The sequence below is a fragment of the Pezoporus wallicus genome, unplaced genomic scaffold, assembly GCF_028554395.1.
Source record: "Pezoporus wallicus isolate ANWC-B61680 ecotype Strahan unplaced genomic scaffold, APGP_CSIRO_Pwel_v1 contig_2871, whole genome shotgun sequence".
In the NCBI taxonomy this organism is placed as follows: domain Eukaryota; kingdom Metazoa; phylum Chordata; class Aves; order Psittaciformes; family Psittacidae; genus Pezoporus; species Pezoporus wallicus.
This window is the reverse complement of record NW_026640775.1, coordinates 3,900,991-3,918,461: the sequence shown is the minus strand read 5'-3', so window position 1 is coordinate 3,918,461 and position 17,471 is coordinate 3,900,991. Positions and strand designations below refer to the sequence as shown.

Below are 17,471 nucleotides of genomic sequence, written 5' to 3'. Positions count from 1 at the left end.
TTGACCAGCATTTTATTCTGCAGATAGTGAGTTCTGAATAGAATTTTTTGCAAGGTAAAGTACAAATAACTGTAAGCACAGAGTTGGTAGGAGCTCAGCCTTGCAGAGAACTACCTCTCAGCCTTGGCTGTACTGCGCTGCTTGAAATACAGGCATATATAATCGACCATCTGTGATGAAGAGAAAGTGTCTTCTGAAAGCTGGGATGATTCTTCAAGTTAGCTAATGATGGCTTTCCACCCATTGGATCTAAGGTTTTGTCTTCATTTGAATAACTAACAAAATCTGTTAAAACCCTCATGTTTCCAGTAATTACAAAGTTACTACCAGCTGACTTCCTAGAGTTAGGGAGCTGTATGGTTCCTGCAGGCACTTGGGACTGGCTAACACACCCAAAACTTACAGTCAGGCCAAGAATAAAGCAGATCAATTTTGCACTTTTTAATCTTTGTCTTTCAGAGTGAAATAATAATAAATGGGGGTTCCCATACATTGTCAGTCTGTGGATCAGAACTGGAGTTAGAAACGCTGTCTCAAGCTATGCAGTATAGTTTGAATATATTGCTGTTGTTCTCCCATGTATATTAGACATGCATTTGTCTTCCTTATTAGTGCATAGTGCTTTACCTGCTTATAGAAAGTGAAATAGGTATATCATTTATTGATGCTCTCTGAAGAGCTGCTAGCAGCCTTACTGCAGCAAAGCTTCTACTTGGAGAACTGTAGGGCTTTCAGATACCCATTATCTTTAGATACATCAGTGGTATTTGCATAACTGAAATGTGTATGTACTTCATTCTGTGTTAAGTTTATTCTTCCTGATAGCTTTAATGATAGCTAATTATTGCAACTTTGAACCATTTAGATAGAAGTGGTTTTGATTTCCTATTTTCCTTTCTATATTATATCTATGCAAAGCTATGCAATTATTCGCATGGTAAAGTTCTAATATTAAACGAGTTCTCATAGAATTCTTCTTCTTGAATTTTGATACCTTTCAATTTTACAATAATTATTCCTGAATATGTTGTTTTCTTTAATGTGACTTGAAAGCAGTAAAGATTGGACTTTTCACAGATAGATTTACTGAGTGTTTTCTTAGCTGTTATAAAGAGGATACAGATCCCAGACATAATACCTACATCAGCAATCAGTTTCACATTTCTGTAATATCTAGAAAGGTACAGAGGCAAAATTTATGTTCTCTCCAAATGCTGTAGCCTTGGGTTAACTTCACTTTCCCAAATTAGTTATCTTTGAGACATAAAGACATTTACTCATTAGGTGTAAAGAGTGAAGTTTATTAGTTCTGAGCTCATTCCCACTGTAAAAACTTAGGAGCATTAAAACAAAAGGTGGTATAAAGCCATGTGATTTTCTTAATTCTTTCTTTTCTACTGTAACAGGAAGGCCATAAAGTAAATTGAGAGAAGAAAGGGTATTTGTATGTTTGCTTTTCAGCGGCAAGGAGTCTAAATGTGTGGGGTTTGTTCTTTTTTTATTACCTTAAGAAATGACAGTGACTTTGAGCATTAAGTGCAAGTTGATCTTCCAAAAAAGGATTAATTTTAACCATACTAAAAGTCTTCTCTTTATTTTTTTTTCTCTTCAGATATTCACCACGCTGACCGTGACTAAGCGTTCTGGTGAAAATACCCTTTTGTCTGGATGCTGAGGTTAAAGACCTCCCATTCTTGTTATTGCCAGAGGCTGGCTTTCATCGCAGTGTCTGACTTGACTTGTGCAATTCAGAAGAAAGGTTTTGGAAGAAGTTGTCCTTAGGCATTCCTGTGGAAATGTGTAGATCTTGAGCAGAGCATCATCCAAAGGAGAAGAGCACTGTGGGAGTTGGGCACTTGCGGTGATCGGCTGGCAATTAGCAAGGCAATGGGAGTATTGACTGCCAAGCTGATGCTTAGCAGAGCATTTAAATGCTTTCATGAAGTCACAGCCTGAAGCCTGCATTGTCTGGTGGGCAGTGATGGAACAACTGCTAGCACAGCTGGACCACAACTGTTTTGGTTTGATTTTATTCCTCTCTAGTTTCTTACTTGAACAAAGAACTTCTGGACTCAAGAAAATGACCACAACTTCAGATAGTTGTATAGTGCCTCTGTGTACTTAGGTTATAACACAGCAGTTGCAAGGTCTCCTCATGAGCATGCATTTTACCAGCTTACATGCTTGTGGAGGGGAAGTTGTATCTACATGTTTGATCCTGTGGAAGAAAATATCTTTGGAAGATACTTTAGTGCCTTTTAGAATAACGTATTTCTTGGCTTCGAACTGACTCAGTTGTGACTTTTTATTTTAGAGTTATTTATTTGTGAAAATGTTCTCCTTAGTGAGGAAGGAAATTACTTTTTACTATGGCTGCATTATACAGAAAGTTGCCCTTTTTCCCTCTGGAAATAGCAACCGTGCATTTAACACAGACACTATCTTCTTAGCTTTATCTTGCAGCTTATGTGATTATAATTAATCCAGTTTGGAACTGACACAATTCCAGTGTGGAATGAATTGTGCTTCCAAGAGCTCCGTGCAAACTTTACTAAATCTGAATAAGCCCTTCCTTTCTGGGTGAGCTGTCGTATGTCACACCATTCCAGGTCTAAATTGGCCACTTTGCACACAGCAGTATTGAGACTTCCCCTCAGATTAGTGGGCCAGTAGAATTAGAACAATGAACCAAAGAACACTCCCCAAAGCAAACAAACAAGCAAACCTCCCACCCAACCTCCAGAAACCTGTAGTGAAAAATCTTCTATGTAGATACGGCCTAAAAGCTGTGTTTAGTTCCATTTGTGTTTTGATTTATATTTAAGAAAATACTTTCAAAACAGGTTTCCATCGGAAAGAACAGATTCCTGAATGTTCCTCCTGTGTTGGATAAACTTGCATACATATTTATTAAGAAATGGTAAAAATGTCTCTCTGTAATGGAAATGAATGAGCTTATTGATCTGGTCTTTCATTTCCCTCTTTTTTTAGCAGAAAGGTTTGGGTTACTTTTGTTAAATGGTTCTCAGGAGTTTAGTAATGCAGGCGGTGTAAATAGAGGGTGAGCTCTCTGGCCCTCTGGGCAGAATGCCTTATGCTGAAATTTTTACCTGGTTAATGAATTCATGTATTTCTACTGAGATTTTGAGAATCGTCTTGTAAGTTATTTTTATAAACTCATGCATAACTGAAGGATTGTTAAACGTGTTTTGTATGTTATCAAGAATGGTCTGTGGTAGCAGTTTTCTGGCCAGTTTCTTAAATAAATTGAGTATTTGCACAAACAGATGCTCATTTTGATGCCTTTTCCAAGCAAAGAAAGCAGGTGTCAGCAAGCCAGCTTTTGTTTTTAAAGGCCAGAAGAGGACACCTTAATAAACCCAGCTGCACTGGATTTTAAAGGTAGGTATTTCTGAGAAGCAGGGTTTGGGGTTATGTTATGTCCTTTATTTTTGTATGTTAAACATTTGAAAAGGGCATACTTAACAACAGGAAAATAATCAGGAAACCGGCCTTCCACTGTTTGCAGTGGCTGCCATCTGTGTAACTTCTGGATACCCAGGGGTTCCTGAGCTGTTTGAGTAGCTGCTCTAATTCAAGCACGTGGATAGCAGCATTTCCAAACAAGCCTGTAGGCAAGTCAGATCCTGGAGTGTAGGGATTGAAGACGTGTATGAGCTTGGCTTTGCAAGGTTGGACCCACATGTATCCATTCCTGTGGGTCACGTCATCATTAATAACATGTGTTTTCGCCCTGGTGGCTTGTAGTTCAGGAATTGTTGCGTTTAATTACTTTTATTTTTTACTTTAAACTTGCGAGGCTTTTCTTGTGTAGGGCTTTTATTTCTCCAGAAGGAAAACATTTTCAGGTGTGTATTTTTTGTGTTGTCTGTGCATGATGATACACAGTATATTACAACATCACATGATGATGCATTGAATGCCAAAGCGAAGTATTTAATGCGTTCATCAAATTAAGCATCCATTGGGTAATCTGTGCTTTGGAAGCATATACTAGAAAATTTGTTAAATTAAAGGGCGTTCAGCTTGTATTCATTAGTTATTAACAGATTTTGGAACTTACCAAGTTTAAGTGAGAATCATCCAAAGGAATTACAGATGCAAATGCAGACAGCAAATTTCACTAACTTGAGCAGGGAGTTAGAACTTCACGGACAGCTCGAAAATTGGTTTTTAATTCTCCTTTTTAAGGAACCCCATCGCCACTGATCATTCCCTTTTTACCTCTCTCCCCTTGGTGTGAGTTGTTGGGGCAATCCAAACTTCCCTTTAAGTCTTGTATACCAGCTTGCATCCTGCCTTCCCTCCTTTAAGACCTGCTGCCTGTCCAGAGACTCCGTATTGGCAGCACTGCGGTGGTGCAGGACCAGCTTTAGACAAGGTGGATCTCCTGAGGATGTTGTGGGTGCTGGAGGTTTCATGGTAAGGCAGGTCTCTTGCTGTGCTTTGTGGGAGGACCTTGCACTCACGAAGCTATCTAATGACCCTGTCCCTGGCTATACCACTGCAGCTTGTCCCTTGCTCTGCGATGCCGTGTGGCAGCTGGTAGGTGACTGCTGGTGCACACCATGCCAATGCAAGAGGGTGATGAAGGGGCTAGATGGCTGAATCTTCTACGTAAGACTTGATAGTCTTCTTTCAGGTCAAAATATGGTGTAAATGTTTGCAGTAAGATGGCAGCCTTGCCTAGAGGGAAGTGTCACTAGGCCTTTCTCTTTGACGACTGGCTTTTCTGATTGCTCAGTTGTCCTCTGCATGGGATGGTGTGAGACTGCTTTCTTGCCAAGGCGTGTTTGGCCTCCAGAGATAAATCAAACCTTAATAAATAGAAAGAAGTCATCAGGGGATGTGCCACACCACTGGCCTCCCTTCTTCATGCACAAAATACCAGCATGGGGTTTTGGTTCGGGGCCTGCTGGTGGGGAGTGGAGTGGAGAAGGAGCTTGGGCATTTATCAAAGAGGGTGGGAAGATGTGTGGGGCCATGGGTGAAGGCACAGTGCAAGGCAGCAGTTGCCACCTTGTCTGTGGAGGGTGGCTCCCCAGAGACCACTGAGCTTGGGAGATGCAGGAGGGCCTTTGTTGGGCAGAATCTGACTTTCCTCATACAATTTGTTTTTCATTCAGTTGCCCTTTTCATCTCTTTTCCTGTGAAATCTTCCTGGTTACAGACTTGTCTGAGGGAGTTCTTACCTCTTAAAATTACAAACTAAGTTGACACACCAGGGGATACGTATCAGGTTAGAGAGGGAAGGCTTTCCTTCCCCTAGCAAAGCTTTGCTGAGGACCACCAGTGACTTCTGACCTACCTCATTGTGTCGGGTGACCATTGGGTGCCTGCAAGTGATTGCTTTCTGGCAAGACCCCTCCATGAGCATTCTCTGCTGCTGAGCCCATCCCCTGCTGCACCCAGCCACCACGGGCTCAGGCAAATGTCCATTCCCATCTTTAACAGGAGCTGACCTGGGCGCATAGTGAAAAATCTGCTGCTAAACCCCAGCTGCTTCTTTCTTCTGTATATACTTGTTTCAGCCAGTTCTTTTCTTGAGAGTAGGTTTTACTCTAGGTTAAGCACAGAGCAAATGGAGCTCTGCCTGTCGCTGGCTTTCAAAACCAAATAGTAACATATTTAGGCAAAGAATCTGATTTCCCTTTTAATGTCAGTGTAAACTGGCATCAGGGCATCCACGATGAGAACCTCACGTGTGCCACATGGTGTGATGGAGAGCAAACAGAAGCAGTGACTTGCATTTGGGTTTGACCCAGAGTTGATCTTCCCAAGTTAAAAGAGAACTTTGGGGCTTCTGCTCGTTATATATATATATATATATATATATATATGTATATATATATATATATATAATATACACATACACACACATATATTTATGTGTGTGTGTGTGTGTGTGTGTGTATATGGGGACTGTGGGATGAGGTGACTCAAGGTCCCTCCAGGCAATTTTTCCCTTGAGTAACACTTTGGGGTTGCTACATCACCCAAGGAAGATGTCAAAGAGAGAAACTTCATGACATGAGTGAGTGCTGTTTAGCGTTGCAGCGTAAGCCCCTCTTGTGAGGAGCCTGGTTGTCTCAACACCACCACTGTATCTGAAAATAAAAGCTCACAACTTGTAGTAACTTCACCAGGGGTGCAGGAGGCCCACGATGGAGCTGTGTGTGGCACAGGGTATGGCAGGTCAGCGCTGTGGTGGCAGCGGCAAGGGGGGTGCAGACACTCACACCCTCCTTATTTGTGTTTATCTTGACTCTGCAAGTATTGTTTTTAGTTCTACAGCTGCTAAAAATAACCACCTTAAATTAATGGCCTGTGTTTGCATTAAGCTGTTAAACTGGCATTGGCCACTCAACGCTGCACACCCAAAGTGCTGCTTACTGCCTGTTTACAGCTAAAGTGAGATTCCTCAAGGTTTCTTTTTGGTAGCTGGAGTCAGATGGGTAATTCTGATTGCACAAGTGTTTGCTGTTTCTTAGGGCAGCATTTTCCAGAGTTAAAAAGAACCCAGCTTAACTGAGCTGGATCTTACAGCTTATGAGCTGTGAGCGGCGTGTGTCTCCCAGTGCTCTGGCTAGAGTCATGGATGCAGATGCCCTAAAGTCAGGCTGGTGCCTGCCCCATGGGGGCTTGATCTGCTCCTGACCTGGCCCCCTGAGGCTACTGGAGGACACAGAGCTTGTGGGTTACTTCTGGAGGATGTTTGGTGGACAGAACCTGTCCCAGGGCTGGTACGAGCGAAGGCAGCCTGTTGAGGCTATCTCTGTAGATAACCTCACCTCAGGACCACTCTGAGCAGCTCTTACTGCAGGGCCAGAGGAGGAAACAAAGCAGAGATGCTTCTAACCCCATTAAATGTGTTATTTTTATTGGTCTGACAGATGGGTATCAGCCTATGTTTATTTCTCAGCTATCTGAGGCACAATGTTAAAAGAAAACAATAGAAATTGTATGTGAGGCACTACTCTGCTCAGTTGGTGATTGGGCTCAGTTTAATGCCTGAGACCAATTAAAGTGCAGTTGTTAGGCTAGGACACTAGATGGGAAACACTTTGGGGTATATGTATGCAGTTTAGGAAGATAAAGATGAAAAATGCCTGTCAAAGCAAGCGCTAGACTCTTGACTAGGCTGGGGACGTGTACACGAACCATCAGCTGGATATGCTCTGAAGTATCTTTGAAGGTGAAACCGTGGTGGGAATCAAAGCAACCTGAAAATAAAACTGGTGGGGAAGTTTCCATATAGCACCTTAAAGCAGTGTCTCTGTTAGACATGCTGCCTTCTACAAATTAGACAGAAGAAAAGCGATGAACTCGGGAAATGTGAGATGCTACTGATTTCCTTAGAACAAGAGGAATGGTGCTGACTCCTATTTAAATCTTGCAGAGCTTTAAAACTCTGTGTTGATACATATTGACTTTTGCTTTAATCTGCTTCTCTCTCTTCTCCCTCTGTTTGTTTCCCAGGTGTTTACTGGTTTAGACTTGTCTTGGGGAGTTCTCTTGGCATGTGTTTTTAGTAGTTCCAAGATCATAAAATCTGTGGGAAAGGTAAACAAGGAACAGTGATTTACCACTGCTCACCACCACAAGAGAGCTATGGCTAAAGTAGTTAAAGAAGGCTGGGTTTTTTTTTTCTGTACTGCACATAACTAAATGGCAGTCACTGCCACAGGATGTTGCAGTCTAAAAATGTACTTGCGTTGAAAATGAAATTAATTGTTTGCATGCAGGGTGGGAGGCTGGTAAAATAATGATCTGGCTGTAGCTTATGGTGCAGGATGCCCTTAAACCACTAAGTGTGGGAAGCTTGGGAGGAAAACCTACAGGAAGCATCACTGTGTACATTCAGTGTGTCTGGGGGGTTCTGTAACCTTTACTAATCATCTTGTCCTGGGAAACAGGATGTCACATTAAAGGGACCGATAGTGTAGGCACTTCATGCTTCTGCCATAGTATTCCCCTCCTTGGGGTCTCGTTTGTTCAAGCTTCACAAACGTTCCTTAGTCTTTTGTAGTTCCTTTCTCTGCTACTACTGGTACTAGTAGAGTAACTGCTCCTTGTAGTTCCTTAGTCTTTGCAAGGCTCAAAATGCTCATGTCTCAAAGCTTTCCCCTTCTAAGTTATGCCAGGCTTTCTGCCCTGTGGGCGAGTTGAAGGGAGGGCAGCCTAATGGCTGAGCCACAAAGGTTTCTACTTGGGCCTGCTCCCCAGAGACACCTCCAGCCCACCCAGACCTTTCTGTCCCTCAGATGGCATCTTCACTTGCCACATGCTAAGGTCAGCATTGAACTTCCCAAGCTGGGGCATTGCCGTGGACAGCCCCCACCTTTCAGCCTCTCTCAGCCAAGCCAATAGCATGTCATTTAGATTCTCGGTGAGCAGCCTGAGAAGGCATGAACTTACACTAAACGTGTGCAAATCATATTGAAATATAATTACGTATCCTTCCAGGATTTTTTGAACAGTTCACCTAAATTAGTTTAAAAGGCACCTTTCATTAAATCTCTGCAGCATGCAATAATGACAAGGCTTTTAAGTGGAAAATGAAACTTTTTTAGTGACATGTTGGAGTTTACAGAAGATTTGCCTCTTCAGAGAGTTACTGTTAGCCCTGCAGTTTCTGTGCTTTGTTTCCATTTTGGAGTCATTCTACTATGGCACAGATGTTGCAAGGTGCATTTGTACTGTTGCTAAACAGTACTATTCATTTCTCCCCTAGCAGCACCATGAGCTGAATCAATGGCTCTAGCACGTGAAAATGACATTATCCAGCCTAAGATCTTTCAGCCAAGATACTTCTACTGCATGAGGATGCTCTTGTACAAGGCTGCCAAGGAGACCCCATATATATGTGTCATGATGTGGTTGCCAGCATCAACCTCCATGGACACAGAAGGATTATAATAATTGTCCCTGGAGGGTGATTTGTACTGGAAACCACAAGCTCAGTTACCTATTGAGCTCACTGCAGACAGGCTTTTGTGGAGAAAGGCTCTCTTCCTACTCACCTATTATTCAGTCTTGTGGGGGTTCTTTTTGGTCCTTCTCCACAAAACCAAAAATAAGTAAAGTAGGTTAAGAACCAAAACCATGAGAAATTGTTAATGGGGAGCTGTGTTCTGCCCTCTTCCCCAATCCCCCAGAATAACTGAGGCCTGAAATTGCTCATTAAGCAGCTAGGTGCTCAATAATAAAAGAAGTGATGGAGTCAGAAAAGGGTCAACCCTTTTGGTGACAGAACTGATCTAACAGCCCATTTCACCTCCAGAGGAGGAGCGGGAACTTTCTTCTTTACCTTGGCTGGTGGAATTCCAGTACATCCCCATGTAGTTTTAGTTTTAAGAAACGTTTACTCTGTCTTCCAGTTCACAGTGGTTTGGAAGGAAACTATTTAACACCAGTACTCTTTGCAGCTCCAGGATAGTGTCAGTGGGCTATATAGAGCCAGAATGACTGTGTCTCCATGGTCTGGTGGCTCAGTAGCTGGTTTGTTTGAAGGCTTTTCCGCACTCCATAAGCCATGAGTCTCTACATCTGCACCGCTCTAAAATAAAAACCAAATAGGAAATCTCCATCTGCAATCAGCACATCTATTGCAGAGCAGAGGTTCTTGTTCTTGAGTGTTGGTTTCTTTACCCTTCAGCCAGGGGACAAGTGGTAGTTTTCTTGCTGACTTGGAGTTACGGAGATGGTGGCCCTGCCCCACAGCTTCCAAGAGATGGTGGTCGTGGTGGTGTTCACAGGAGGGGCTGGCCATCTCTGTTCTGGGACACTGGGCTGCAGGGCAGGCAACCACAACAGCAACTCGGTCACTGCAGGAGTTCTGTGGATGTTGCAGGTTTCTGGAGAGCTGTTGGAAATTTCAACAGTTTGTTTCCTTGTGGCTTCTTATACTCGTTGTCAAGCCTAAAAAGCCACAGATACAGTATTCTGGTAGCATTTGGTATTTTCTATGTGGTGGGTGGAAGTGCAGAGATTTGTGGATTAGTGCTCAAGGGGATGGAGACAGAGAGACAAATCTTGCCCTTGAAGATCTTTGTTGTTAAACTTTAAATAAAATTTCGTCTGAATTTTACATGATGTGGGAGAAAGCACCAGCTTTATCCACCTGGTCCATGACCATTCCTAATCAGCAAACTTCACAGCAAATGCTCCAGTGTCATTTAGTAGAACATCATACTGAGAGACTCAGGTTTTCTACAGCAAAATTGCTTTTAGCTTCAATGGTATAAAACTTACACAGTAGGGAGAGGGCTCCTCTCACACTGAGGCGAGTCAGAAGTGGAAGGCATTTAAACACAACAAGGCTTTTGGATTATTTCTGTTACAATTCCAGTATTAGCCAAGCCCCAGGCTGGATTGGCATACAACGGTACCAGTAGCAGTCCAACTTTCTAGGTCATCCTGAGCTCTCTGCACAATCTGGAAACTGCAGATGCAAGTGTCTAAGAAACGTGATGAGGTCTCTTGCTGTCTGGAGATACTGGTGTCTTCCCATGGGTTATACCAGAAGCCATCACTGCTACTGAAAATAAACACCTGACTTTTAAAAGGCTAAAGACAAGACAAATACAAGACAAAGACAAATAGGGTATGTGAAGCCTCAGCAGAACTGACTGCTCAGGACTGTGATATAATGATACATATTTCACTGGAGGTGGGTTTCTATGCTCTGAGTGGAGATGAGCTGCCTCTATGGATCAGTTACTTAATCCTGTTAATATAAATAGAGATCTTTTTTGTTGTGATGGCACCAGTCTCATGCCAGCTGGCATTGAAAGCTGTCACTCTGGTGGGCAGACAAACCAAGTTAGGAACGGCTACAGGAATTGATTTACCTCTCATGTAAGGTAAAACTATGTGTCACAAGGAAGCATCATGCAGAATATCAAGCTCCCTCTAAATTATACCTGCTTCTCAGCCCGGACAGTGTGTTCAGCCAATGTGGCTATATTACTGCTATCACCCAAAACTGAGGCTCTCAAAGCTAACTTCAGCATCTCTGCTTGGTGCTTCACTGTGCTGTGTTGTTTCAGAGCACAGAGAGAGATGGAACAGAGGAGGGCTGCAATGTGCTGCAAATAGGAAAACCACATCCTCGATCAGGCAATACCGATTTTACTGTCAGCTACATCAAATGAGGGACCTGACTCCTGCTCAGTCCTGCCCTACAGTCAGTACCCAAGGCTGACTCTACATTGATTTCTTCCAGCCTTTCTTTCCAATCTTGTCTTCGTAGGAGCGCTAGTTTGTTGTTGCTAGAATCTTTTCTTTTAGAAGACTCTAAAGACCAAACAGTCAAAGCTCATGTGACTTGCTAAAGTCATGGACAAGTGTATAATTGTGCACAGCCACCCAAAAGGGGTGAGATTGTACTTGCCAGCCTATGCAATTCAATCAATCACACCTCTTAATGACCAACTTGCTTACAGAAAGCAGAGCAGTAGCACAGTTGTCAACTTTAATAAATCCTCACAGAGACTTTCTTTGACTTTTTCTTCCCTTTCTCTTAACAAGCTACTCCAGGAGCACAGCAGAGCTGTCATTATTAACTTGTCTGAAAATTGCTGAACATCGCTCATAATACCCAAGTCTCTGGTGTATCTTTATATTGGTGTGTTTCATACAAGAAATAACCAGTGTGGTACGAGTCCAGAGCATTGCTGGTTATGCAGCTCGGCATACAGACTAAGAGTTCTGGGAGTACATAGGCACTGGCTAGCAAGGGTTCTTCCTCCAGGAGCTGTGTGGAATTAGAGCTTCATTGGCTTTTGCATGTCGAATTAGAGCTTCGGTTACAAAATCTATGAAGTAAGTGTTTGAGTTAACTTAGCAGAATGAAATCTTGTTTTACAGATACATCTCTGGTTTAAACAATGCTGCTTTTTCAAAGGACAAAAAATAGTGTTACTATTCAAAAGTGGGAAATGGCATTATTTTTCACAGTGGAAAATGTCACTGCTGTGCTGATAGCTGTTGACAGGTACTTGTCGCGGTTGTGTGCTGTGATGTGCTAATTATTCTGAAGTTCAATCAGATGGCATTTTGTGTTTTCATTTCAACTGTAAAAACACAGTATTTGTGACATGTTGACAAGTGCGTCTTTAATTGCTCCATGGATATCTTCCAAGCTCATGTGTTTTCCACTTACTTTGTGAAGAAAGTTGTGTAATTAGCTCCAAGGCTACAGGGTGCGTTGCTCATTATTGTATTTTCATTTCCTCTGCAGTGATAGATACAGAAAGCTGACAAATATGAAACCCCATCTTACATGCTGAACCCTACCTCAACTGGATTGCAAAGGTGGAGAGTTCTGGCTGGTTTTGCAAATCAAGGTGATGAACTACCCGTGATGACACCCTCTCTTCGTTCTCAACCTCTCTCCGCCTCACTTCCCAGCACATGTCTAGAGTACAAAGGAAAAGGATCCAAATTAATTAGATATTAAAAACACCACCTAATATGCATCTAAGGACAGACTTTCTCGTTTGTACTGCTCCCGATTCTACCTGTTGTCTTCCTTGCATATTTCTTTGTGTTTGTTCATCTCATCAGTGTCAGGGTTATGGTGTTCACTGCTGAAAGAAGCCAAATGTTGCAGTTGCTGGAAGCAAATGGATTGGGCAGCTGTAACTAGAATTAGAGTTGGGCTGTCTCTAAGTCAAATGACGTTTTGCCCTGAACTCAAGGGGGTCTGGATCTAAACAATACAGCTATTGACTTTGCAGGTACAAAATGCATCATGTCCCTGGTAGGAGATGAGGATGATATATGAGCTGCTAGTCTGCAGCTGTATAGGCCTGGACTTGGTGACTCTGGAACTGTCTTCCAGTCCTGCCTCTTATGGACCTGGCCAGTACTGTAAAGCATGGGAATGAGTCAACTGACAGAAGGCTGAACCCAATGTGAAAGTTATTTACAGTAATTCCAGTTTTCACTAGTGCTGAAAGGTGCAATATTTAATCTTAGCAAAGAGAGTTAGGATTCAGACCTACTGTAGACCTAGTATAATAGACCTAGTAACCAGGATGAGATTCAGGAGAAAAAAGCATCAAGATTCAAGGCCAGGTTGGACGGGGCCTTGGGTGACATGGTCTAGTGGAAGGTATCCCTGCTCATGGCAGGGGAGCTGGAGCTTTAATGTCCCTTCCAACCCAAACCATTCCATGATTCTATTACGTACCCTTTTTCCCTTGCAAGGATATTCTTCAGCTGTTCCTCAAATCAGGGATAAGATGGTGAAGATGGTGTCCTTTGGGCGCACACATGCATGATGGTGGCATCAATTTGGATTAATTACATGCAAGTGTACAGAAATGATAATTGTGACACTTGGGTTTGTTTCTTATGTATTAGGTTTTTGTTTTGTTTTAAATACATTAGATGGATTGTTTTAAAGACAGACACATAGATTAATTTCCTTAGGTAGCAAATAGTCTAAGTGTAAATTAGGTTACATTTTTGCTTGCTGCATGGTTAGCAGACCCCTTAAGCCATCCCTCCAGACCCAGGAGTATTCAGACTCATAGACACATGAGACCAGCCCCAAAGGTACCGCTCTGCAGCCGGGTGTGTTTTTGTCTTTTCAGAAACTGTCTATATCAGAAGCATCAATGCCCCTCACAGAGTGATTCGTATTTCCTGAGAACCTGTGTGACAGGGAGAAAAGATGAGGTGGTGGTAAAAGTCATTGTTGTGGCCTTTTCTACTTGATCTGGAAGAGCCAGATGTGCTTATAACTCAAAGAGCTTTTTTTCTGCTCTCCTTCCCTGTACTGCCATCTGAGTTGGCTTGATTAGCTGCTCTCTGGGATCAACCTGCCTGTCCCTCGTGACGGTATATCAGCATGCTCTATCAGAAGTAAGTTTAAATGTACCTATTTGAAAGGGAAACCAGTAGCTATGCCAGTGTGAAGGTGGGTGTGGGAGCTTGCCTTCTGTTTCTTCTGTAGTGTTCAGTGATAGAGCATTAGGGCAATTTTTGGTGAAGGACGGTTCTACCTCATTAATTCTCACTATGTTTAGAATTTAGAACAGCCAAAGTGTTTGAAGGTCCAGTCAATCAAGCTGTTCTCTTGTCCATCTTCCTGTTTAACCTTAGAGTTCCCTGCTTTTTCTTGGCTAAACCACTTATGCTTCAAGCAAGCTGGGAAGCAAAACAAGGTCTTATCTGAAAGGGACAAGCTTTGGGCCTAAATTGCAGTATGCCTTTTCTGGAAACTGAGCTGGGGGAGGAAAAAATTTGCCATTCAAGTTACAAAGTTATGCAACATCACAATGAGCTTGCCAGCATCCTCCAGGGAAGAATATGCAGCCAATGTTTAATATTTATAGCCTAAATAAAAGTACAGGGGCAATAATCTAATTAAAAACAGGAAAAAAAAAATAAGAAAAGAAGAAATTGGATATACTTCTCCTGTTCCATTCTTTGCTGGTGCATGGAGCAGCTACTGTGGTATGAGAGATGTCCTCATCTGAGCCTTCTGTTTTTCTTTTGAAATGACCATAAAGTTACTCTGTTCTCCTTTTCTGCCTGCTGGTGCTATTTCTTTGAAAGTAGCTTTTCTCCTCGTAAAACTAAGTAAAATGGGTTTGATATGTAGGCTCTGACTGTGATACTTGAGGGAGAATGCATTAGAATCACAGAATCATAGAATAGTTAAGGCTGGAAAGGACCTTAAGATCATTTGGTTCCAACCCCCCTGCCATGGGCAGGGACACCTCCCACTAAACCATGCCACCCAAGGCTCTGTCCAACCTGGCCTTGAACACCGCCAGGGATGGAGCATTCACAACTTCCCTGGGCAACCCATTCCAGTGCCTCACCACCCTAACAGGGAAGAGTTTCCTCCTTATAGCAAATCTAAACTTCCCCTGGTTAAGTTTGAACCCGTTACCCCTTGTCCTGTCACTACAGTCCCTAATGAACAGTCCCTCACTGGTATATTGGCAATGATCACATTATGGATACACAAGCTATTCCCTGCTTCCCCCAGCACTGTGACAATTTTTTAGTATAATAGCCAGTGAAATAAGTATCTTGTGGTAGCATTAGGAAACATTAAAATAATTACCAGTGAGGTTGCCGTGGCTCTCATGTAGCATGTGCTGTTTAATGTCTTTTGCTTGTTCAAAACTGTTTTACAGTCTTAGTACCCTGCATTATGCATTTCCCTGTATTTAATAGACAAACCAGAAAGTAACTGTTATCATGTTTACACAAGAATGTCTTCCGTTCGCTCCAGGTTGATGGAAAGGAGCCATTTCAGGAGTTGTGGACTTTGGAATCTCTCTAGTTTACGTTAGGTTTGTTCCTGTAATCTTGTCCATGTCCAGTGTTCTTCTAAGCAGCACTGTGCATGAAAACAGACAGGCAAAGATGCTGAGGTTTCTACATACACACACCTGGGCCCAGAGCAGGCAAACAAGCTTGGAGTTAATAATATTTTGTCTCAAATATGCTGCAAGAGAAGAAAATATTACTGCTGTGTCAAGAGCACTTGGAGGGAGCTGCCATACTCTGGAGATGGTGGGACCACAGAAATAGACAAATTGAAGTTTGCATTGCTACAGCTTGTACTTTACCTGTTCTGCATATGAATGGAGGGCTCAAGTCCCTTCACTTATCATTTTGGCACCCTTCCTGCATTTAAATATTACTTTGTCAGGCCTTTCAGCTTTTAAAAATATAGTGATTGCTGTTCTTCAAATAGCTGAGGAATACAGAAGACATGCCTCTTTCAACCAGTTCTCGTGCTGGGATTTTGAGGTAGTACTGGCATGAGCACTGATAAATATTTGCTATTTCAGTAGTGGTCTGGCTGCTTGTGGACTTGTTCTCCTCCTTGCTGGGGTGTGTAAGAAGGAGCCAGTGAACCACCCTGCTCCTCCATGGTGGTCTCTGGCCTTTGTGGTTGTGACCTGGCCTGGCTGCCTTCATGTTGTGAGGTTTCAGCAGTCCAGCAATGCGGTGCCTGCTTGCCAGCCCTGAACAACATCACATCTCCTATGAATGACCCATACCAACTGTCTAACTTGCAAGGTGTCTTTCTCAAAATAGTGAAGATATACAGACATTGCCAATATTGTTGTCCATCATAAATTGATAATATTTGGTCTGTGGGTTTTACTGAAAGAGAAAGAACTTACACAGTTGGTCTTTGGCCCATATACAGTTCAGTGGAAATGCTTCTGGTGTGCCAAATCTGGCATATTTGAGTGCTATTCTGCCTTGTAAATAATTGTTGTGTAGCAGCTTGGGGTAGTTACATATGTATGCTTTAAAGATTTACAGTATTTCCCTACAGGTCAGGAGACCCTGCGTATTTGTACTAAAGGCTGTAATATTTTCCTTCCTCATAAATATTTAAATTGTTTGCTTAATGGGTGCAGTACCAGTAGATGCATCAGCTTACTTTTATGTATATTCTGTTAACTCAGGCTTAATGGAAAAGGTCCTCATTGACATATGTCTGGAAAACATTTTCTATGCAAAGGAATTTGAGGTCCATCCTTGCTTTATCAAGAAACACTTGATTTAGGGGGCTGGAAGATTATCTCACCATGCAGATGTTGAAGCAGAAAGGTAAACTCTATAGTGGTGGTTGTGGTTTGTAGCATAGGCAGCTACACACTTAAGGGTTCACATTTGGAGCGTCCCATCCCAAGTCCCTGCAATAGAGCAAGCCATATGCTTTCTTCAACACAATTGCAAATGGCAAAATCCAGCCATAGCTGCAGTTGTGCCTGTGGAATAATGGGAGATGCCTAGAAAATGTCAATGTTGCTGAGGCCCAGAGTGTTCCGCTACAAACTCCAAGCATGGGTAAGAGCTGGGTGAAAGAAATGCAGTTAATCAAGAACCTAAGCATGGGCTTTCTCTGAGGGTCATTCAGCTGCTGTCAGTGAACCAACACCAGAACAGGTTTTAAAGTACTTGGATTAATTTAATTAGGAGCCTATTTAGTGTTGCAATGTTCACAATGAATGTTTTCCAGTCTCATTTTTTAATAAAGATCTCGGCTGCAATTATGGTAATGGCAATATAACAGCTTGTTGGTTAGTGATATGAGGCCTCATTTATTTTTTTCCTACTTGTCTCATTTCATCAGCCAAAACCAAACCAAAGAATTTAGTAGTAGGATACAAGGTTCTTTGCACAGATGTGAATTATTTCTCTGCATACAGTCAAAGTAAGGTATATGAGAACAAGCCAGCCCAAAGCTGAATCAAAGGCTGTAGTTACAAAGACACTGCTGTCTTTTGGTTTAGCCTTCTGAAAAGGTTCAAACTGAATGGTAAAAGTTTTACCAATCAGGTTAAAATGTGAACTATTGTTAATGAAGTTAGCTGGGATCCTTTCATCCCCGCCAGTTGTACCTGCTCAGAGTTAAAAGGTCAAAGACTTGTACTTCAGATGAGGATTCAGCTCCTAAT

At 42.3% G+C, this 17,471-nt stretch overlaps 1 protein-coding gene across 5 annotated transcripts in view; it reads left to right on the top strand.

Moving 5' to 3' along the window:
* The window catches only part of TXNRD1 (thioredoxin reductase 1), a 36,989-nt gene extending 33,704 nt beyond the window's left edge, over positions 1-3,285 (top strand). For all 5 annotated transcript variants that reach the window (XM_057420560.1, XM_057420564.1, XM_057420562.1 and 2 more), the window contains one exon: positions 1,613-3,285. In XM_057420560.1, coding sequence (XP_057276543.1) covers positions 1,613-1,675 — 63 coding nt within the window. In that variant the 3' untranslated portion in view covers positions 1,676-3,285. The remainder of the gene's footprint in view (positions 1-1,612) is intronic.
* Positions 3,286-17,471: the final 14,186 nt, after the last annotated feature.